This window comes from Sprattus sprattus, assembly GCF_963457725.1.
Source record: "Sprattus sprattus genome assembly, chromosome: 12".
NCBI classification, from domain to species: domain Eukaryota; kingdom Metazoa; phylum Chordata; class Actinopteri; order Clupeiformes; family Clupeidae; genus Sprattus; species Sprattus sprattus.
Window position 1 is genome coordinate 7,560,769 of NC_137910.1, and position 22,478 is coordinate 7,583,246.

Consider the following 22,478-nt stretch of genomic DNA (forward strand, 5'->3'; position numbering starts at 1 on the left):
TCCCACCCGATGAATAAAAGATGACTTACCTTCAAAGTTAATGCAACATGTAAAGATATGGGCCTCTCAAGCGCTCCCCACTCTAAAATGATCTGATAAGGTCGCGAGGCAGTCGTCATAAGGATTTATGTTATTTGTCCGGGGCTGCCTTTGCCATTGTGTGAATGTATTTAAAATCTTTAATCCTTTATTTTCAGCATATGAACTGCAAAACTGTCAAGACCCACCCAAGTTCACCAACGGCTATATCATCAGTCATGACTACAATGCGGGTCAGTCGATCACGTTTGAGTGTTTCCCTGGGTACCTTTTGGTTGGCCACCCTGTGCTCACATGTCAACATGGGATCAACAGAAAATGGAATCATCCTTTCCCACGCTGTGAGGGTAGGTGATCATGGAACATAACATAGAAGTTTGGTACCTCTCTTAAACCTTTTGTCATCCTTCGTGAGTCCATATTTCAAATTAACAATACATCTATTTCAAAATCCATTTCAACAGCAAATAGAGGTCTTTGTTGCACTCCATTTGTGCTTTTTTTAAAAAAACCAATTCCTTTGCAGGTATACCAGTTGAGTTAGGCCGATCTTAAAAGGTGTTTTCACAACTGTCTTTATTCCAAAGGGCTTTGTCGTTTGTAGCCTGTTGTTTTTCAGAGACTGGTCTTTTAATTCACACTCTTTAAAAGAAAACTAGTGGAGATGTGCTACTGGGACCTGTTCTGAATTGCCACCTTGATCATCAGTGTAAGCACTGTTGTGTGAAAAAAAATCAGAGCCTTGAATCGATCAATAGCACCTCACATTATCTTTGGAGCCCTTTACCACTCAGCCGGAACTTTCCGCTGGTAGGATTTGCCTCGGACTTGTCGGCTACAGCAGCTTAATAAATTAACATTTGCTGGTGCTTTATGGATGCTGTTGTGGAAGGGACCTATGGCAGATTCTGTAACCTAAACTTTATTGTTTTTATTTACCTGCAGAGCAGTGGATGTAGGGATCAAAAGTTGTACCAATTACTCACCCATGGTGGCAAATAAATAAATAAATATAATAAATTAACACAAACAACAGTTGTCATTCAAAGACACATTTTCTCTCCCCCTGTTTCTCTCTCTCTCTCTCTGTCTCTCTTTCTCCTGTTTTCAGCTCCATGTGGCTACAATGTAACTGCTATCAACGGCACAATATTCTCCCCTGGGTTTCCAAATCAGTATCCGGACTCACAAGACTGCACCTGGTTTATAACTGTGCCACACGGCCACGGCATCTACATCAACTTCTCTCAGCTCGAGACTGAGCCCGTCACAGATTACATCGCTGTATGGTATGCAACCTTGCTTTTGTACAGTGTGAGCGCCGTGATGCAATATCTCTAATCATTTGAAGCCATGAGGAATAGCCCCTGGTTGTAGCAACTCGCCATCTAAAATGGAGAGGGCACTGTGTGATGTCAGTACAAAATAAGCTATTTCCATTGTATGGACTACCCTGTTCTTAAGTGGATGAAAAATATGGGTAGCAATGGGAAAATACACATAGTCTTCCCTCTCTCAGAGTAATATACCTTATTAATCTCCAAAATCCATTAAACGAGTCGAGTAGTCAAAGTCATCATTTTAGCTGTTTTCATTCAACACTCTATATTATAATGGTTTTGTATGAAAGTCAGCAAAAAATCTTGGTATGGATTTGAAAGTAAATCAATTTTTCCCCAAACTACACTGAAATGTTGGCCATTATTGCTTTGTTTAATGCGTTCTGTGAGTTCCACGTTGTAATGCATTTTCAATGTCTGGTGCTGTGTCTCTTCCAGGGACGGCCCGGATCAGAGCTCCCCACAGTTGGGGATTTTCAGCGGCAATACGGCCCTGGAATCAGCCTACAGCTCTTTCAATCAGGTTCTTATCAAGTTTCACAGCGACTTCTCCACGAGTGGGCTCTTCGTCCTCAATTTTCATGGTTAGTTTCTTTTTCCAAATGAAAGAAAAGGAGTCGCTCCCCCCCAAAAATGCAATGCATGCTTCAACACACTTGAAAACTACATTTGAAATGTGAAATCTATCTTGTGTTTAGAACATGTGCTCTGTTAAGAAGCACACCATGACACTGTTATTTCATGGGTTGCAAGTGGCTAATAAGGTTATTTTTGGTTGATAGAAATAACTTTTTTTACACTTATGGGGCAGTTTCAACCATATGAATAGGATGAAAAGCTATGCAATATTTTCCCATTAAACATGCTCATGAATAGTTTCAGTGAGTTTTGTGCCCTGGCTCTTCTGTCTTTTACAAGAATATGATTTGATTTAAAAAATGGAAAGACTTGCATTTAACAATTGCATTCGAGGAGAACCTCATGGTGTAATCAATCAAAAGGGGGCAATATAGACTAATTTTAGATCTAATTATGAAGCTTTTGTCATTAATGTATGCCACACATATAAAAACAAAACAATGCACATATATGAATGCATATGCTTATATGTGTATAGATATTATATACAGTATGAAATGTAATGGGTGCTATTTTAAAGTGCTCTTAGCTCCATTCATTTGTGATGAATGTTTTGCATATTATTTTTTTACTGTTTCCCTTAGCGTACCGTCTCAAGAAATGCCCTTCGCCTCCCACCGTTGAGCATGCTGAAATGTTTTATGAAGATGAAGATTACGAAATAGGTATGTGTCTTCTGTCATGCAGCGTGAGCTCAGAGCGGAGCAGACTTTAAAGCAGACCGGGGGGCTGGTCCACTCCAGATCAGCCCCCAATCTGTTTCAGAGGCAGCTTCCTTCTGGGCGGGAGATTATTCAATTAAGGTGTCATTTTATTAGTGTTCGTTTAGTTTTCAAAGATGTCTTTATCCAAAGCGATGTCATCATCAAAAACATACAATTTAGAGTATCAACCACAAGAAAAGGTTAAGAATAATTATATCATATAACAAGATCGGTGATAATCATTTAGCCTGGATTTTAACACTGTGTTTAATATTTCCTTCCTGTCTTGCAGGTGATATAGTGAAATACCAGTGTCTCTCGGGATTCACACTGGTAGGCAGTGATGAGCTGTGCTGTAAACTTAATTCTCACCTTCAGTTCGAAGGGCCTCAACCCACATGTGAAGGTGAGCTGAAATCAGAGTTTTGTAGCGGTATATTGGGTGTGGACATGTGGCTGGGAGGCACAGGAAAAGATAAGACAGAACGGAGGAGGGAGAGAAAAAAAAACGAGCATTGGGCTCAGTTAAATCTCCTGTGAATTGATTGCTGAAGACAAATAGAATAAAGGGAAAGTCAAAGCTTGAGGGGAGGAAAGTCGAAAGGGGACTTGATGCTCATGTCTCACTGACTGCAAAAACAAAGAGAAGTTCTCAGGTTTCACTTATCTGTGGAACTACCTAACACAAAAGAACACAAAACCAAGCGTGGTACTGTGCACTGCTTTAGGAAAGGCACATTCTTTGCTGTTTTTTCCCCCACTCAAAGTTCCAAAATCAGTGCTGAGGCTCGAGTAGTTGTTGGTTGCATTTTAAGCTGACCCACTGTTTCGAAATGGTCTGAAGCTTCCCGCACTGGAGACTCCGTTGTTATCCGAGTTGATGGAACGGACTGCTCAGTTAGCCTAGCACTCACGTCCGCCTGCCTAGTTCACTCTTCTCTCTCTGCACACTCTCTCGCTCTCTCGCTCAGTTAAAATGCCTTTGTTTTGTTGTTTAACTGTTCCCTTTTGTGAGTCTTCTTGCCCTCATTTCCGATTGTCAGCAGCTCCCACGCATCCTTGTAGACATTCCCCCACGCAGCACTCCTGATTTGCATCCCCATATGCCAGCCATATTTTCCCCATCACGTTCTGTTGCTATTAACTCCAATGTGCCTCCAGTGAAAGGTGAATGCTCAGAACATGATGTTGCCATAACTCTTGCGAGACGTACCAATAAGCCCCGTGCAGGTTCCTGTGAGTGTAATTGCTTTGCTCAACAACAGCACTACTTACTCAGGCTTGTTTTCACATGCTGTGCCCAAAGGGTAGATTAGCAAGGCATGTACATCCACTTGAGGTCTTTTTCAGATGAATGTTGGTCTCACATTGCCTATCTATGCAGAGACAGAAAGAGGATAACAGTTGAAAGAACATATTTGTCAGAGCTAAGAGTCTCCTGAAAGAATGAGAGTGTTTTTCATAATGTTATTTGTCTTAAAGTGGTAATGTAGTATGTGTTATATCTCTCTGTCCAGCCCAGTGTCCTGCGAATGAGGAAAGATCTGCATCATCTGGCGTGATCCTAAGTCCAGGTTTTCCCCAAAACTATCCGAACTCTCAGACCTGCTCCTGGATCATCAAAGTCCAGCCTCCCTATACAATCTCAATCTATGTGGAAATGTTTCAAAGCGAAAAACAGTTTGATGAACTGGAGATCTTCGATGGTAAACTATTTACATTTCTCTTGCTGCCAATGTTGTCAAACTTGCATTCAGAGTGTATTTCAGATGTCCGTGTGCTCTCAATGCATAAATATTCAACATTATTTACATTTTATTTATTTATTTTCTCACGCCAGGACCTTCCGGGCAAAGTCCGTTGTTGGTGGCCCTTAGTGGCAATCACTCCACCCAGTTGAACTTCACAAGCAAAACCAGCCAGCTCTACCTGAGATGGTCGACTGATCACGCCACCAACAAAAAGGGCTTCAAAATACGCTACACAGGTCCGTAGCACTGGAGTGCCTGCTGATTGCTGTTGTTTCTGTGGTGCTTCTGTCTGGTGTTGTATGTTGCCCTAGCATCCCACAGCGTGCTGCAGTTCCTTCGCCAAGAGCTAGTGGTAAGGAGTAATCTGGATTCAGAGATAACAGGCGTGTGATAAAAATGTGAGCCCTCTCCACGTTTTTTTTTTTTCCTATGCCGGCTGTATTGCCCATGTGGATTAATACAGAATCCTCCCTCTTCAAGGCCTTTTGCTTTGGATCCAATTTAGGTCAGAGAGTGAAAGGAAGTCAGCCTTTTCTAAGTTAGCCCTCATTAGGTCGGGTGCAGACATACCTACCTTTAGGGAACCATTCGCCAAGTCCTCCCGTAATGGAGGTCAAAGATCCTGTAATGAATTTAACTGAATAACTGCCATCTAGTGCCTCTTACAGACATTTCTACCAATGGCCCAATATGATATATAGTTCACAAAGCCCAGTGGCAATGATTACTTTCCATCTACGCTCACCCTTACCCCTTGGCTCTCCTGTGATGCCTGTCACATTTTTCTATCCGACTTCTTTCTGTTGACCACCCCCCCCCCCCACCCCCCCTGCCATTCTGTACCCTTTCACCGGTTATTACTCCATTTTTCCCCGTCTTCGCATGTTTTCCAACTTATCGAATCCTTCATTGGCAGAGTGTGGAGGCGGCTGGGAATGAATCAGAGTCAAAGTGTATTATTGCCCGCATTGGATCCCGGCCTCGGCTCAATGCATGATCAATTTTCAAAGTTCTCTGGATGGCTTTTCCTGCTGGCGGGCTGATTAAAAGTCTTAAAAATTGACCGCATGTTAAACACCAGGAGGTAATGCTCGCGCACTTTTCTTTTACAAAACTGCTCTAAGAGCCGAGCCTAAGCCCTGCACAGGGAGTTTACCCCTGGTCTTAAACTGTCCATTGGGCTCTCATCAAAGTAAATTAGAATGCTGTGGTGTGCTACTGACTCATGGTCTAATCACCTTTACACAAGGGCTGATGATTTTAGTCCCATCTGTTTTCTGAAGCTTTCTATTTGATATGTGTGCACTGGAATGGATCTTAAGATTCGGATGCTTTGGGACACTTTAATTCAAATGCTTGAGTGGGTCAGACATTTTGGTCAACAACTGCGATTTGGGATATAACTCTACATCCAAATGTCAGCTTACATCATCTATAAAATATAAACATGTGGGCTATACGTTTATATTCAAAAATGTGTGGTCACATCATCTTTTGTGTGTTTTCATGGCAGCTGCATACTGTAGCATGAACCAAATCCCCAAAAATGGTGGGGTTCGAAACAGAACGAGGGACCGGCCTGGCAGTAAGCTGCAGTACTACTGCAATGCTGGATACAGGATAGTGGGACAGAGGAATACCACATGCCGACTCCATCCTAATGGCCTCTACCATTGGGATACCCTAGTACCATTCTGTCAAGGTAAGTCAGGCTGTTATTCATATCTGACACTTACAAAAGTTCTCAATCACAAACAAGACTCATTTTGAACGATAATGTCTGATAAAGTTGCTGCAAAGGAGGGTTCTCCAATGGCATGACAAAATTAGATCTTCATGAAATGGTGCATGGCACAACAAAAAACAATGCAGTCTGTTCTATTGCTTGTGAAATTACTGCATGCAATGTGTGCCATTTTATTCCAGTGTTCTTTTTTTTTTTCTAGGGAATAATTCCATCATTAACCAAACGCTTTGATCCTGACGTTGTTTTACCCTGAGGTCTTTATGACAGTTGGTTTCCCCTTTAGTTTGACTTTGACATTTAAGTGTGAGGAAAAAGAATTACTGCCGCACGTTAATTAGAGTGACAGCCAGCCATAGATATTGACTCATCTGTGTGCTGCACTGGATAAAGGACGTAGCAGAGGTGTTTGGAGAGCTGTGACCTGTGTGAGGCTGCATTTAGAGAGTTTATGTGAGATAATTAACTCATCAGACACTTAGCGAAGAGGCAGCTTTGTTGAGAAAATGCAATCTCCAACGCTCTGCTGCAGGATACAAGTGGTTAAGCCAAACGTCAAGACATGATTTGCTGTATATATTGCACGTTGCCACGTTGCAATATTTTCAAAGAAAAACGAAATGTTTACTCTTCAGGCTTCCTCGATGTCACGTGCAAGCATGGGTTAAACTGATCATATGTGCCGAATTATATAAACATATTTGCTCTTGAAATTGAAAATTAATGATAATAATAATAATACATTTTATTTGTAATGCACTTTACATCATACAGGTCTCAAAGTGCTACATATTCACATAAATACAATTAAGGCTCATTTCCATAGGAAGCTGTCTATTGCGGCCCAGAATGAATTCATTTGTGGCGCATTTCCAAATGACCACAGAATTATGGCTCATCCTCCCCACTCAATCTAATGTGGTACCCCGAACTGTGCCGGGGCTGGCAGTGAACGTGTACCATTTACAACGAGTAACAGCTCAAGCAGGCCCTCGTTAGGAGCTATCATTCCCCCCAAAAAATGGTGCGAACGATCCGAGCAGCCCATGCTAAGGTCGGGGCAGAGGATTCAGTGCTGTTTTTTTAATCAGCATTTTCAGCATCAGGGTTGTGATCTAGTGTGATAAAAGAGAAGTTTAATTGGGCCCCCACTGCCTTCAGCCAAATGGACCAAACATCTGTTTTTGTTTCGATGCCTCTTATCGCATGAGCCGGCCGTGTCCATGCCTCGTGTCACACGCCATTTAACCAAGAAAGATGTCTGTAAATAGGTTTATTTCAGTTTGGTTTTGATGATTTATTTTTGTCACGTCTGCCGGTTCTGACAGCTATATCATGCGGAATCCCGGAGTCCCCCGGCAATGGTTCGTTCCATGGCTACCAGTACACGGTGGGGAGTAAAGTTCACTACCAGTGTGACGAGGGCTACAGGATGGAGAGCAGCCGCTCACTCTCCGCCGACTGTCTGGACGACGGAGCGTGGAGCAATGCCGCCCACCCCCCCCTCTGCTTACGTGAGTGCCTCCCCCCCTCGGTCGGCCCTTCTCTGTTTCTATGCCAACGGCATGTTAAAATCCCCTGCCTCATTGAGCCACCACAGTCGGTGCATTTCTCATTCAATCCCCCCCTTGTGAAAATAACGCAGGACAGGTAATTGATGGAATGAGAGCAATAATGACTTGCTTTCTGCGGTTTAGCACTCAAACAAGACAAATGGTGCGACACCTCATGCCCCCTCAAGACCAGGATTACCATAAGCCAGCAAATAAACACCCACAACCCGATGCGTGGTGACGGTGTGTGTTCAATAGGGCTGGAAACTAATTATCAACTCATGAGGTGTAATGTCATTGCCTCATGTCCTCATTCTTATCCTGATGTTGTTGCCTCATGGATGGTACAATCAACTAAGATTGGTGTAAAGCAGTTAGGGTTCTTGTTCAATAACATAAAATGGAGCCTGATTGCGCACATTAATGTGATCATGAAACATTTCATACTTCATCAACATAATGTGACAAGCAGTTCCGATTTCACAGGTCATATAAATACACAGCTTCAAAAGAAAAACACATTTGCCAGTGAAGAAACGTTTAAGACCTTAGTGTAATGTTGTTTTTGCTGTCTGTGGGCAGTTTAAAATCGACATGATATAAATGCTTAGCATTGTAGTGCAATATTGGAATTTAAATGTACTGTACATTATAAGATATATGAGTCATTAGTAGTATTTTTGCATTCACATCATTAAAATAATATTTGTAATTGTAATTATTGTAAAAAAAGGCATTAGTTGCAAAAAGCATTCACTTTTTTGTGTCCATTTTCCAGCCTAAAGCCTAGAGTAATGCCTGGATGTTATGTTGTGCTCCCGCAGCGATTCAGTGCCCTAACATTGAGAGCCTGCTCTCAGAGCACATGGTGTGGCGGCTAATCTCCGGGTCACTGAATGAATACGGCGCTCAGATAATGCTAAGCTGCACTCCAGGCTTCTATCTGGGAGGCAGGAGAATTATCAAGTGCTTGGCAAATGGAACCTGGGATGGAATCGAGGAGAAGTCCACCTGCAAGAGTAAGACCGCACACACAGAGTCAGAAAACCCGCCAACACCTCCAACCCCCCCCCCCACACACACACCCCTGCCCTTCTTCACAGGGAGAAAAAAAAGGAGAGTCACAATTAAGCCTTTCCCCGAAATAGGAGCCTATTGAGCAGCCAGATATCCTCCATATCTATTTGTGCTGGCCGTTGGAGACATCTTAATTTTAATTATTGAATCCCGTTCATTATCTAGTCAGGAGTCCGTTTCAGACCTGCAGCTAATACATATGAGATCCTACACGGCATCCTGTGCGCTTCTGTTCTGATCCCCCCGTAATCCGTGGGATTTGATGTGTAGCCACAAGAAGGCATCCAACACTCAATTTGTTTTGATCACGCTCCTATTTTCCCTGCACAGACAGGCTAGATAAACAATGCAGTAGTGATTAAACCATCTCCGAAATGCGCTTTAGTTAATTAGGGGTCAGAGTGGATGTAAATATTTTAATTAGGGAGGACTTGATATTTAATGTGTTTACCCACTGTAGCAAATGTATGGAAATGCACATGCCTTTCATTGGATTGGTTCTTCACCCCTTTGACAATCATTCATTAGATGTCTGGACATAATGAGGAAACGCTTAACAGTTTTTTTTTTTTTTTTTTTACTGAGACAGTGAAAAGAGCAACAAACACAATAGGAAACACTCTAAAACGAACAAGTTAAAAGCACTTTGCTACTGTTAATAATATCGTGTGCCATTTGAGATTTTCTCTACTCACTTTGACGTGGCAGTTTTTTCTCTACTTCCCCTTTGTTTCATCATTGCTAAAAGCTTATTCTGAGGTCTTTCTGAAAGAAGGAAAATGCTAAATCACTTAGTCCAAATAACAAGCTGTTCCTTTTTTTTACCCCTCCATTCCCTAGTTATTTCTTGTGGTGAACTTCCTTCGCCACCCTATGGCAAGAAAATTGGAACACTGAGCACGTATGGCGCCACGACCATATTCACATGCAACACTGGGTATACACTAGTGGGGTCGCACATTCGTGAATGCCAGGCTAATGGCCTCTGGAGTGGCGTGGACACAAGATGCCTAGGTGAGTGCTTTGGTTGAATGTGGGGTTAGTTGCAGATTCATGTTTTAGCTATGCATATACAAAGTGCTTAGCATATTATGTGCTTCTGTGTTGTATCCACAGAGCTTTTTGATTTGATTTCATTTTAAAGGCACCCAGTGCAACATTAGGCCATCAAAATGGAAATATTCTGGATAAGACAATCTTAATGATATTGACATTTACTTCACCATATTAGCACATTTGCATCATTATTTGATACTTTGGGCGTTAAAAAGAGCGCTAATACTAGCCGCAAGAGCGTAGCCCTTTATTTTTTGGTGCCACCAATAAATAAAGATTTGAAAAAAAAATGGCCTCTCCCCACCGGCGGCTCTGGCAGCGCGATTTTCTATCAGTTTTCACCACACAACGACGTCTCATCTTTGCTCCTTGAATGTCGATATGTAATGGTATGGAGTTATTGAAACTTACTACGTGTAAAAAAGACTAGAAATTGAATGTTTATTTTTCGAGTCTCAAGCCTCTAATGTTGCACTGGGTGCCTTTAATACAGAAATGGCCATGTCAGTTATACCTGATGTTATGCCTGTTTTGGGTTGGGGAGGCAATTGGTATTTCATGAAAATATCTCTTAGTTGCACACACATCAAAAGAGCATAAGCACTAAACTAGTGTTTGCTGATTATACAACGCACTGCATATTTTAAAGTGCTTCTGTTTATTTGTATTTTATTAACTGCCTCCATAAAAGTGTTTAATAACGTCTTGTTGCTGTGCAGCTGGACATTGTGACTCTCCAGACCCCATTGTTAACGGGCACATAAGTGGCGATGGATCCAGTTACCGGGACACTGTTGTCTATCAGTGCAACATGGGGTTTCGATTAATCGGAACCTCTGTTCGAATATGTCAGCAAGACCACAAATGGTCCGGACTGGCGCCTGTTTGTGTCCGTGAGTATCTTTGTGCTCAGGCAATGTGGTCCAAACTGTGTAATTGCTCTCTCTCATATCAAGTCATTTTTATGGCCACCATGGAGTTATTTGCGAGGTCGTCTATGAAAACATTTCTAATTTGTCCGCAGCCATTACCTGCGGCCACCCGGGCAACCCAGCGAACGGCCGGACAAACGGCAGCGAATTCAACCTGAACGACGTGGTCAACTTCACCTGTAACACGGGCTATTCGTTGCATGGTGCTTCGAAAGCACAATGTCGGATGAACGGACAGTGGACCAACTCTCTTCCAGTGTGCAAGGGTGAGGAACATGGCCTCTAGATTTCCGGCCACAGCAGCTTTAAATTTATACCACTGCCCTGTGCTGATTACCACTAATCTGGCTTCTTTTCACTGACTAGACTCATTTACAGTGACTTGTAAAGCAAGACCATTATATATTACACTCTTAATTAAGCTTCAGTCTTAACCCCCTCAGGGTTTTGTGGTTTGTCTTCTTAGGAGAGGCCAGAAAGATCTTCTTTCAATAGGCCAGTGAGGGATAGACACTGGTGTGGTGACGGAGAACATTTAGCAATTTAATGATTCAGCAGTTTTCTTTTCTTGGCAGGACATAAAATGGTTCCAAGTCTCCACCAACAGCATATGTATTACAGTGCATGAAATGCCCTGTATTGTTATTCCTAGGCTTCTTCTTCTTCTTCTTATTCTTCTCACCTTTTTCTGTGATTAATTCAGCTCGAACCGCTTAACTTAGAAACTTCGTTCAAACTTTGTCGCATAGGTCTTGTAAAGGACACTTATGCTATGTTAAGCATCTGGTTGGTTTTATCACTTTCACTTTTCTAAACTTTATACTTTTTAAGATATTAAAGAAAAACGAATATACATTTCTCCCATTGACTTACATTGGGCCATTATGACATCATAATAGGGTCTTTAAACTGGCTTGCACCTGTGCTTCACTGACACCTGCACCAAATCCAAGGAACCTCTCCTCTGTCCCTCTCAATTTAACTGTAACTAGGAACATTAAGACACCTTCCATTCTCTACTTTTTTTTCTCTCCATCTTTCTCTCTATCCCTCTCAGTCTACTTTCTCTCACACTCAATCTCTCTTCTTCACTCCATTTTTATCTCCTTTTTTCAATATTTTCACTCTTTATATCCAGAGCCACTCTTGTTCGCTCTTCTTTCCTTCTTCTACTCTTCTTTCCTTTCTTCTTTCCTTCTTCAACTCTTCTTTCACTCTTCTTTCCTTTCTTCTTTCATTATTTCACTCTTCTTTCTTTTCTTCTTTCCTTCTTCCACTCTTCCTTCTTTTCTTCTTTCCTTCTTCCACTCTTCTTTCACTCTTCTGTCCTTTCTTCTTTCCTTCTTCCTCTCTTCTCTCCTTTCTTCACTCTTCTTTCCTTTCTTCTTTCCTTCTTCCAGTCTTATTTCCTTTCTTATTTCCTTCTTTCACTTTTCTTTCTTTTCTTCTTCCTTTCTTAACTTTTGCATTTCATGCACTGGTATTTCCTTCAGGAAATGCATTTTCTAGTTTGATGATGATATTTAGTTGATGATGATTCTTTACTCCCATATTCCTGCTTTTACTTTTTTTACATTTCTAAGGGATAAAAAAAGTGGTGGCTGTCTGCACACAAGCTAAAAAAAAAGGATTGGAATTATCCAGTCCTTTCTCTGTGCGAACAGTTCCCTATCTTGAGCATCATGACTCCGTTTCTGAACTTTTCACTCCTGCCTGGTAGGAAATCAGCTTGAAGCGGCTGACCTTAGTGCACCATCTCTTTACATTCTTATGGCCAAAAACACAACATCTACCCATCAGGACCACAAAAGACAAGATATTCCTGTTTGAACAATGTTCTGATTTTGTGTTTCCTCCAATCGTTTTTTACAAGTGGTATGCAAAAAGCCCATTAGCAGCTCTGCTTACACATCGTCAGCTTAATATCAGCATCACATGTGGATTCTGACAGTGTTGCTGAGTAGCCCTAGCATTAGCAATGTAAATTCCATTTGTATTTTGACCTGTGCTCATAGTTTATTTATATACAAGACTAATCTTAGCGATAATTGCGCTCACGAGCCGTACGGTGGTGGTTTTTCTGATTTGAAATTTAAATTGGCTGCAGTTGGACACATTAAAAAGTTTTAGTTTATTTTTTGCTCAGCGGTGAGCATTAGCCACCATGCATGAGTCGTCATCTGAAATATTGATGGGCCTGGGAACGCGAAATTGGACATGTGGTCTCACTTTAGATATGTTGAGCGGGCTCACCATACAAATGTTGACATGCCGGGTGAATTGGCTGCACTGTAAGTCAGACGCTCTGGTATCACTTTCTCTCCCCTCTGCAAAGTGACTGTTCCATGAAACTAGCTGAAGGAGACGGTGACAATATGTTACAGCTCTCCTCTCCTCTCCCCTTTCTGTCTCACTCTCAGGACTAAGTATTCCAACCATGTTTATCGATCGCACAGAGTTTAGGCCAATGTGATAAGATTAAGAAGGTTTTATTTTGGCCCGGACTGCTTTATCCCATATTATATGGATGGGCAAAAATAGTGTTCCTAACCACTACCATTACCATAGAATGCAAATCTGCACTTTATCTTAGGTATGCTTTTGAATGATTTATGGAACACAATGCTAAGATAATTACGTGTAATCTGTTTTTTTAAATATGGGATAGTCAGTCAAATGGATATATTTAGGCCGCTTGTAGACACCATGTGATTTGGAAAGTTTAAATATTCATGTTAACAAATAAACGTAACTTGGAACGGCTTAATGAATCATAGATGGGGCATTGTAGGTTATTACAAATGCGGCTCTAGCTAAGAGGTACCATTAAGTGTGATGTACCGCAGGAAGCAGGCACTGTTGTTGACTGCATTTTCAGGATCGATTGTAACAGCTGGATACCGTGTCTTAGTCACACTGTATTCCAAGTGCCTTTAGGTATTGTGTCTTTAATACTTCATTCATAGATAAGTACAGTGTACAGCTTTTATCAGTTCATGTTGTTGCAGGATGTATATAGAGATAAGGTTGGTAAGGTATAACAAATGCAACTCCATATGAGAATGGACTTTTTTCATTACTTAGTACAAGTACACTGCAAAAGTGTACACTTACTACACTGGTTTCTTTATACCTAAATCTGACATTGACAAAAATTATATTAATTTATGAAACACACTAGAGCAGGTCTTTCTTAGTGATGTGCAGTATGGTGACCTCTCTCTATAGAGTCATTCTTAGTGATGTGCAGTATGGTGACCTCTCTCTATAGAGTCATTCTTAGTGATGTGCAGTATGGTGACCTCTCTCTATAGAGTCATTCTTAGTGATGTGCAGTATGGTGACCTCTCTCTATAGAGTCATTCTTAGTGATGTGCAGTATGGTGACCTCTCTCTATAGAGTCATTCTTAGTGATGTGCAGTATGGTGACCTCTCTCTATAGAGTCATTCTTAGTGATGTGCAGTATGGTGACCTCTCTCTATAGAGTCATAACACTGACATTCTCCCTCTGACACTTCACTTGTAACAGGCATCCCGCAATCATCATTTCTGCGGCCTTTCAAATAATAGGGCCTCTAATAAAAGTAGAAGCATGCCAATAGCAGGTGGCAATTATCAATTTCTAGGGTGTTTTTTTTGCCCCCTCCTCTCCTCCCCCCTTTCCCCCAGGGTCTCAATCGACTGCCAAGGCATTGGCAGGTGTCACTGAGGCAAAGCAATCTGTTTTGTTTCCCCAGGACATGACTTCAACTCCATTCTCGTTCTCTCTTCTTTTTTTTTCATGTGAAGGGCAGTGACTGAAGGCTGAGTTCAGCCAACTCTGCAGTCAGAACAGCAGCTTCCTTGTTACTGGTCCTCAGATGTGTTGCTTGAAATGCAGCAAGAGAGAGAAATAAGAGAGAAAACAGAACACAAAAAAAAGAGAGAGGAGGGCATGGAGCTGAAATGTAGTATGGCCACATTCATAGGAACATACAACTAAACTTTGGATTTGAGAGATGGGGGGAAAAAAGAATGGAGTGTGTGCAACGATAAGTTAAAATATGATGAAAATAACAAATCCAACAGCTGTTTGAAACAGAGTTGTGAGAAAGGATCACATTTCCATGCTGCATGTCTTCAAAAGTCCCATGGGTTGGTTAATAATACTCAAACTGCTCTGGAGCAATCTTGCTCTTGAACTTCTTCCCATTGATTTCCCCGTCTCTCCCCACTAGCGCGTTACCCCCACACCCCCCTTGTCAGACATTAAGCATCTGGTTGGTTTTATCTTGCAGTGGTAAACTGCTCGGATCCGGGCTCAGTTGAGAACGCCATTCGTCAGGCGCAGGAGCACTACCCCGAGAGCTTCAACTACAGAAACAGTGTGATGTATCACTGCAAGAGGGGCTTCTATCTGCTCGGTTCATCAGTCCTCTCCTGTCAGTCAAATGGCTTCTGGGACCGGTCTCTTCCTAAGTGCCTTCGTGAGTAATACGCCTTGTATTATCTGTGCCTCTGATGCATGCTGCCACTGTGATGAATTTAGTCCCCCCCCCCCCCCCCAAAAAAAAAAAAAACAGCAGCAGCAGCACCACAAGTATTTGTTTGGGAACAGAGACGGCTATGATGATGATGATGATGATGATGATGATGAAAATAACGATAGAGACATGTGTCTGCAAAGGTGGCTGTGAAGTTGGGCGTCACAGAGAGTCGCTACAGAGGTGCAATCACAGGCAGGAAGGACACGTTAAAGATAGATTTATAATGTGCTAGAAAAAGGAACAAAGAAACCATTTCGGAGAGATGATTTCTTTTTCAAGCATTTGTTATGGTGTTAGTTTCTATCTTCCCCCTATATTTGTCTCTCTTTCTCTCTCGCCCTCACTTGCTCACTGTGCCGTTTCTTCACCTCACCGGGCAGCGATCTCCTGTGGTGACCCGGGCTCCCCGCCTCACGCCACGCTGCTGGGGAAGAGGTTCACCAACGGAGCCGTGGTCCATTACTCCTGCGGCCAGGGGAGGCTTCTGATTGGGAACTCCAGCCGCTACTGTCAGGAGGACGGGCGATGGAGCGGCTCTACACCCTACTGCTCAGGTACCCCCTTCCCACCCCCTCCAGAGGGGGCGCCGGCCGTGCACACAACACGCTTCACACCACAGAGGCCTCTGGGCCAGCTGCTGGCTCATCACGGCAGTCTGGTGCCCTCCTGTGAAGGAAGTCAGGAGGCCAATTTGAAGGAAATGAACCATGTTGTATCTTTTTAACACAAAATGGAGCAATAATTATGTTTTATATTCATACATTGTGTATGCATGCTGTGCATGACTGACTGTGAATATACATAAAGTTATCTATGATTCAGAGTTGACCTTAGAGTCTGTCTTCAAAGCAAAGTTATTTACAATATATACATTTATGTATAAATTATTAGTTATTAATACGTTTTAGTTATTTATAAGATTATTATAACACTCGACGCAGACCCAGTAGTTCAGAACCAATAAGTCCACTGGAAAGATCACAGGCCTCATGCTCCTCGCTTCACACAACGGAGGCCTCCGGGCAAGCTGCTGTTTCTGTGTAACAGGCGGCTGCCATCATTTGACACCCTCCCCTTGTGGAGGAAGTCATGGGGCAAATTTGAAGAAAGGAATAAGGGAAATTAGCTGTTTTGTCACAAAATTGAACCAAAATAACATGTTTTATGCGCATACTGTTTATGCATGTGCAGAACTGTGGTATAACTATATTCATCACTCAGTGTAGGTACAGCTCTCTATGTTGCAGAATTGACCTTAGATCGTATCCTCAAAGTTAGTATTTATTTATTCTGACAGTATGAATAACCAGAAGTGTAGCACTTAACACCTTGTTTCAAATGGCCTGCTCCATACCTTCACCAGAGAGGTCACAGGCCTTTGGCTACACAGGCCTCTGGACCAGCTGCTGTTTCGTTACAACAGGCTGCTGCCCTCCTGTGACATCCTCCCCCCCTGTGGAGAGGGTCAGGGGGCTTAATTCTCACATATGATTAGGAGGAAATGCAGCATGTTTAAAATAGTGTTTATATATCGACAAATAGTCAACAATGAGCAACACTGACCGTGTATTTATATGTATATGTACTTGCCATGTTGTAGGATTGGCCTCAGATAAACGTTATTAGTCTGCTTTTATTTATAACAGCGGGGTGCAGCACTTAACACCTATGTCCAAATGGCCTTCATTGTTGCCATCTTCAGGTATGACTGTGGAAAATTGACCTGCGCTCTTTTCGTTTTTTGTTGTGGTTTGTTTTGTCTGTTCCCCGATCACAGGTGGCAGCGTGGGGATCTGCGGCGACCCTGGCCTCCCTCCGCATGGCAACCGGCTGGGCGAGGAGTTTAGGCTGAAGAGCCTCCTGAGGTTCAGTTGTGAAGCGGGCCACATGCTGGCCGGCTCCTCCGAGCGCACCTGTCTCCAAAACGGCTCTTGGAGCGGCGTCCAGCCTGTGTGTGAAGGTGAGCTTCCACAGATGGAGGTCCATATGGAATGAATGGGGGGGGGGGGGGGGGGGGGGGGGGGGTGTGTGTGTGTGTGTGTGTGTGTGTGTGTGTGTGTGTGTGTGTGTGTGTGTGTGTGTGTGCGTGTGTGTGTGTGTGTATTTGCAATAGGCTCTAATGACAGGGGCTGTATGTTACATGATAAGTGAAATCCTTTTCGACGGCAATATTTCACTGCACTTTCTTCAGAACATGCGTCGATATATGATGTCAGGACACAGAGCTTTGCATTGCAGCCTCTACCATTAGCAGAGTCTGAGGCATGAAAGGCAACGTGCTTCAAGCACTCTGAGTAGAAAAATGCCATATACAGTGTATACAGTCCATTAGCCATCATATGGCAAAATTAATATTTGAAACCATTCCATCAGCCATCATGAGCTACTCATATAATCACAGGTGAAGTGTTATAAAGAGGCCTTCCATGAAAAGCTAACTTCTATGTCTTTCAAAATATATTTTTAAAATGTATTTTATATTTGTCCTATATCATTAAATGTATTTTAAAGATATTTTAAAATATGTTTTAAAGTCATTGTATTATCTTCATAATGGCATATACAATTAACAAGGATATTTTCTGACATGTTCAAAATGTACTTTAAAGAATAAAATGCATATACATTTAGTCTGCTGTCTAGTCTGCTGTCATGCTGAATACCACATGCATGTATACAGTTTAGATCCTTTACATGGAATCAATCAAATGCATTACTTGGGGGACACTAATTAGTTACAAGTTGGTTTAACAGCTAATTTAAATAAATGCCTGAGAAGAATGTTAGGTAGAAAGTATGATTTCCAGTGCAACAGTGAGCACATGTAGCAATTACTCAACAGTTAGCAATGACATTTAAACATTTGCATTTTGAGCATATTGGATTTGCCAAGACACTTAAACCCTTCCCAACCCTCAGCAAGTTTCTCTTTCTTATATTATAAAGTTTGAATCGCAATATATTCTAATTATCAGTAGTTTTGCTGTAAGCATGATTGATTTAATACATGGCATAATAATAATTAAGCATTGAAGAAAATGTCTTTAGTGATGATTGTAATGATGATCATCCTCATTAGGATGGAGATATGAACCTGAGTTGTTCAGAGCCTGCTAATGGGTGCTTATTTACTATAGCATCAATATGGGTTAATGAACAAGATCTCAATCAGGTTTTAATTTAGTCTGGAAATTCTCTTGGAGACGATGCGCCGGTATGCATACTAGCAATTAAGCAGCTCTCACATGTGACCCAAGACTCGCAAGACACACGCAGCTGATGCACACTTCTCTGCACAGCTGTACTCCAACAACTGACTCGGCTGATTTGTCATCTATGCTCTGGTGTTCAATCTGATTGTTTCCCCTCGACGTCTGGTTATTTCTTCTCTTAAGATAAGCTGCTGATGACAGACACAGCACACATCTTACTGAAAGCATTTCAAAGGCAAAATGGCTCAAACATAGAGCAGGCTAATAAATATTGTTGTGCATATAATCTTGTGAAAGTCTAGCCCCTTCTCTTTTTGCCTTGTTTGGGCTGTTTAGTATTCATTCTATGCACATTTATGTTCACCTTTTTTGCTGGTTAGACCAACTATTAGAATCAATCAAATGTGTGAGAAATGGATGTGCTTTGATATTGATTGAGGGATGTTCACTACTAAATCGACATTTTCTCATTTCATTCTGAAAAATGACACATACATTCAGTGTGCATTTTTTTTTAGCATTTCGATTTCTGTCAGAAGGACAGACTCAAATCACTCTCTTTTTTTTCTTTTCTTCTCTTCTCTTCTCTCTGTCATCCCTCCTAAGCTGTGTCCTGTGGTAACCCGGGGACCCCAGCCTACTCCAAGATCATCTTCAGTGACGGGATGATCTTCTCCAGCTCCGTCACGTATGCCTGCTGGGAAGGCTACAAGACCTCGGGGCTGACCACACGCCACTGCACCGCCAACGGCACCTGGACCGGCTCGTCCCCCGACTGCACAGGTACGACCCAATCTCTCCTGTGATCCTGGCTGTCACAATTAGCCCATGGCTATTTGTCTGTTTGCGGTTTTTTTCTTCTTTTCCTGTCTTTTTTCTTGGCATTGAGACTTCAATCAATGTGCTTGGCCTCCCCAACAGTGATCAGTTGTGGAGATCCAGGTCTCATCGCTAATGGCATTTATATTGGAAAGGAGTACACGTTCAACAGCACTGTTCAGTTCCACTGTAATCCTGGCTATATCATGGAACCTCCCGGATCATCAACTCTGCTCTGCACCAAGGGTGGCACCTGGAACCAGACTAAGCCAAGCTGTAGAGGTAATTATAATTAATTACAACACGGGTAGATGAAATCAAGCATTCTGATTGGTTGAGAGTGAGTCACAGGGTGTACTGTATTGAACAATAATGTACTGTACCGCCTGTTTACATGTAATACATAATAATAGTGATACAACTTACAAGGTCCGCTATGATTTAGGCAGATAAACACAAAACGAAAGGTAAGGCTTTTGGTGGTAATGTCTTTGGGTATAACAGACACTGAGTAATTTTACTGCCAGCAATGAAGATCCCCACATGTGATTGTTATGCTTATGCAAGCCCGATTGCTAAACTGCATAGGTGGAAAATCTCAACGTTTGAGAGAACATTTTCACATCCCCATTTTGTCTGGTTTGGTCTTGGTTAGGCTCACTACAGAAGTCCGACAGCAAAAAAAAAAAATCCTTTTTTAAAGTACATTGGTTATGTTACCATCCGCTCAATTCTGATATGTCATTATTATGTCCTCCTATTTGCCCTCCGATATTTGTATTTCATATCACCACAAAAATGATGCAGACATCATTAACTACTACCACAAAAGATTGTTCCCTCTACAAACTGAATTGCATTAACCTGTGAACGGTATTACTTTATCATGCTACATGTTCCAGCATCTAATGATGCAGTTGGAATGCTTCTATGGTAAAAAAAAACAGAAAACAACTTGAAAAGTGTACTGTAGAACTGTAGATATCACAAAAAAACATGTTGGAATCTGGAGCATCCCGAGATCAAAAGATTCTGGTGGGTTTTTGATCCTGTTTTGAGTTGCCTTTTTCACACAGCTAGTTGGATTATTCCCTTATAAACACTGAAGGGATGTATCCTATGAAATGTGTGAGATCTGACGCATCAGATGTCAAGCCTGCCATGCAGCTCCAGTGGATACCAAGTTAGTGGTGCAATGCAGGAAAGCCCAGACCCCCAAAATAAGGCAGTCAGTCAGTCAGTTTTGGAGTCAGACTTGGACAAACTGTGCTCCTCACATATAAATTTCTTTATTCTGTACTGTGTATGTACTGTAGGATATACTATGCTATGTAGGCTCGGTGATTCATGAGCATAATCCCATTTAATCATAGCCCCCCCATCCATGTTTAATTCAAATGCAAACATTTACTGCACAGGGAGAACAGGGGAGGCAGGATTAAGGGGGAGAGCTCTGTTTTTCCCCAATCCATCATATTCTCCCAGGCCAAATGAACAAAAAGCACTCCATAAAACAAATGAATGGATTGTTTTGTGTTTATTTATTTGTTTATTTATTTATTTTCATCCCCTGTATTTCTTTCCATCCTCTCAGTGATCGTGTGTGGCCACCCTCCGGCCATCCGCTTTGGGAAGGTGGAAGGCTCGGACCTCCAGTGGGGTGCCAGCGTCACCTACAGCTGCTTCGACGGCTACCAGCTGTCCTCTCCTGGCGTCGCCACCTGCGAGGGGAGTGGCGTGTGGCACGGCGATATCCCACAATGCCAGCGTAAGTCGAAAAACGTACCCAATTCCCAAGCCCCCGATTCCCCTGTGCATCTGCATATAGCTGTGATGGTCCCAGGAACATCCAGTATTTAGTGACCTTATTGTAAATGATTCATTCAAAGTGTCAAATAGCATTTTGAATTATGCATTGCCATTTCCAGTAAGTCAAAAGGTGGCAATGGGAGCATCCAATCAGTACATTCGTACATGGCTATAACAGGGCTATACTTACTATCTTATTTCGCCTTTTCAAAGTGTCCACAATGTGCAGTTGTTGTTCTTTTTTTTTTTAAAGACATCTCCTAGAGGCATTGAGCAGTCTTTTTCCAGATAATTGTGCACCAACATTTACAGGATATAATGCAGAAATATCAAACTGCGTTTTATACTGTGTTCTTTTTGTGTGCATTATGTTTCTGTGGTACTTTGAATTAGCGTGCCGAGGCCTATTTTGCATAGGCCACGTCTGAGGGCCTCACCATGGGTGATCAATGCCCATGGCAAACACACACACTGGAGAGCCTGCATGCTTGCAATGCACTTGTAAATATGTGAATCAACGGTAATATCAAATTCCATCAAACCCATGAAACGTTTGTGTGCTGGCTATAGACATAATATCATAGATAGGGTCTACACATTGTTAGACATGTTGCAGGAGTTACAGTTGTGGAGAAGAGAACATGCCTTGCCTATAACTGGATGGCTATGACAGCTCTGAAATTAGCTGTGACGACTTCCAATACAAATGTCAGCCTGCCCTGCATTGATCCTTCAAGCACTCACAGCTTTGCCTGAACACTACACAAGATTTAGCTGGCGTGCAGACATAGGCTGCAAAAACTCTCCAGGCCCTAACAGCAAATCTTTGACAGAGTGTCAGATACAATGTGCTAAACTCAGGTTAAAAGGTGCTCTTAAACTACGCACACTGAATGTGTTGTCATCAACAGTGCCTGCGGGAAGTAGCACCTACTCTAGAGACCTATGCCGGGAATAACAACAATAACAAAAAAACTAAAAAAAAAAAACAGTGCAGCTGCCAAGAGAAAGCAAACTTTTTTCAAGAAGTGTTACCTAGTGCTTCATCTGTAAACCAGGAGGCTGCTGCTCTAGAGGGTCAGGGGAGAGAAAAGAGAGTCATAGAACGTGTCAAAGAATCCACAGGGCCTGGAGCACATTGCACAATGCCTAGGTGCTAGCTGTTTAAACCTAAACAAAATGAAAAACAGAGTTATTCATGTACATTTAATAATCAGAGCATTCACAGTAATCACTCAAAATCAGTAGGGGAAGGTACGTACAAACAGGTGTTAA

General features: G+C 42.1%; 1 protein-coding gene across 2 annotated transcripts in view; it reads left to right on the forward strand.

Moving 5' to 3' along the window:
• The window catches only part of LOC308373388 (CUB and sushi domain-containing protein 1), a gene marked incomplete at both ends in the record, with an annotated part of 288,794 nt that overhangs the window by 258,525 nt on the left and 7,791 nt on the right, over positions 1–22,478 (forward strand). For both annotated transcript variants that reach the window (XM_080848876.1, XM_080848877.1), the window contains 19 exons: positions 198–386; positions 1,151–1,328; positions 1,818–1,963; positions 2,603–2,683; positions 3,015–3,128; positions 4,240–4,428; positions 4,563–4,709; positions 5,987–6,175; positions 7,546–7,731; positions 8,595–8,789; positions 9,688–9,861; positions 10,623–10,796; positions 10,928–11,101; positions 15,115–15,303; positions 15,744–15,917; positions 17,141–17,323; positions 19,182–19,358; positions 19,497–19,676; positions 20,989–21,162. In XM_080848876.1, the coding sequence (XP_080705002.1) occupies positions 198–386; positions 1,151–1,328; positions 1,818–1,963; positions 2,603–2,683; positions 3,015–3,128; positions 4,240–4,428; positions 4,563–4,709; positions 5,987–6,175; positions 7,546–7,731; positions 8,595–8,789; positions 9,688–9,861; positions 10,623–10,796; positions 10,928–11,101; positions 15,115–15,303; positions 15,744–15,917; positions 17,141–17,323; positions 19,182–19,358; positions 19,497–19,676; positions 20,989–21,162 (3,213 nt within the window). The remainder of the gene's footprint in view (positions 1–197; positions 387–1,150; positions 1,329–1,817; positions 1,964–2,602; positions 2,684–3,014; positions 3,129–4,239; positions 4,429–4,562; positions 4,710–5,986; positions 6,176–7,545; positions 7,732–8,594; positions 8,790–9,687; positions 9,862–10,622; positions 10,797–10,927; positions 11,102–15,114; positions 15,304–15,743; positions 15,918–17,140; positions 17,324–19,181; positions 19,359–19,496; positions 19,677–20,988; positions 21,163–22,478) is intronic.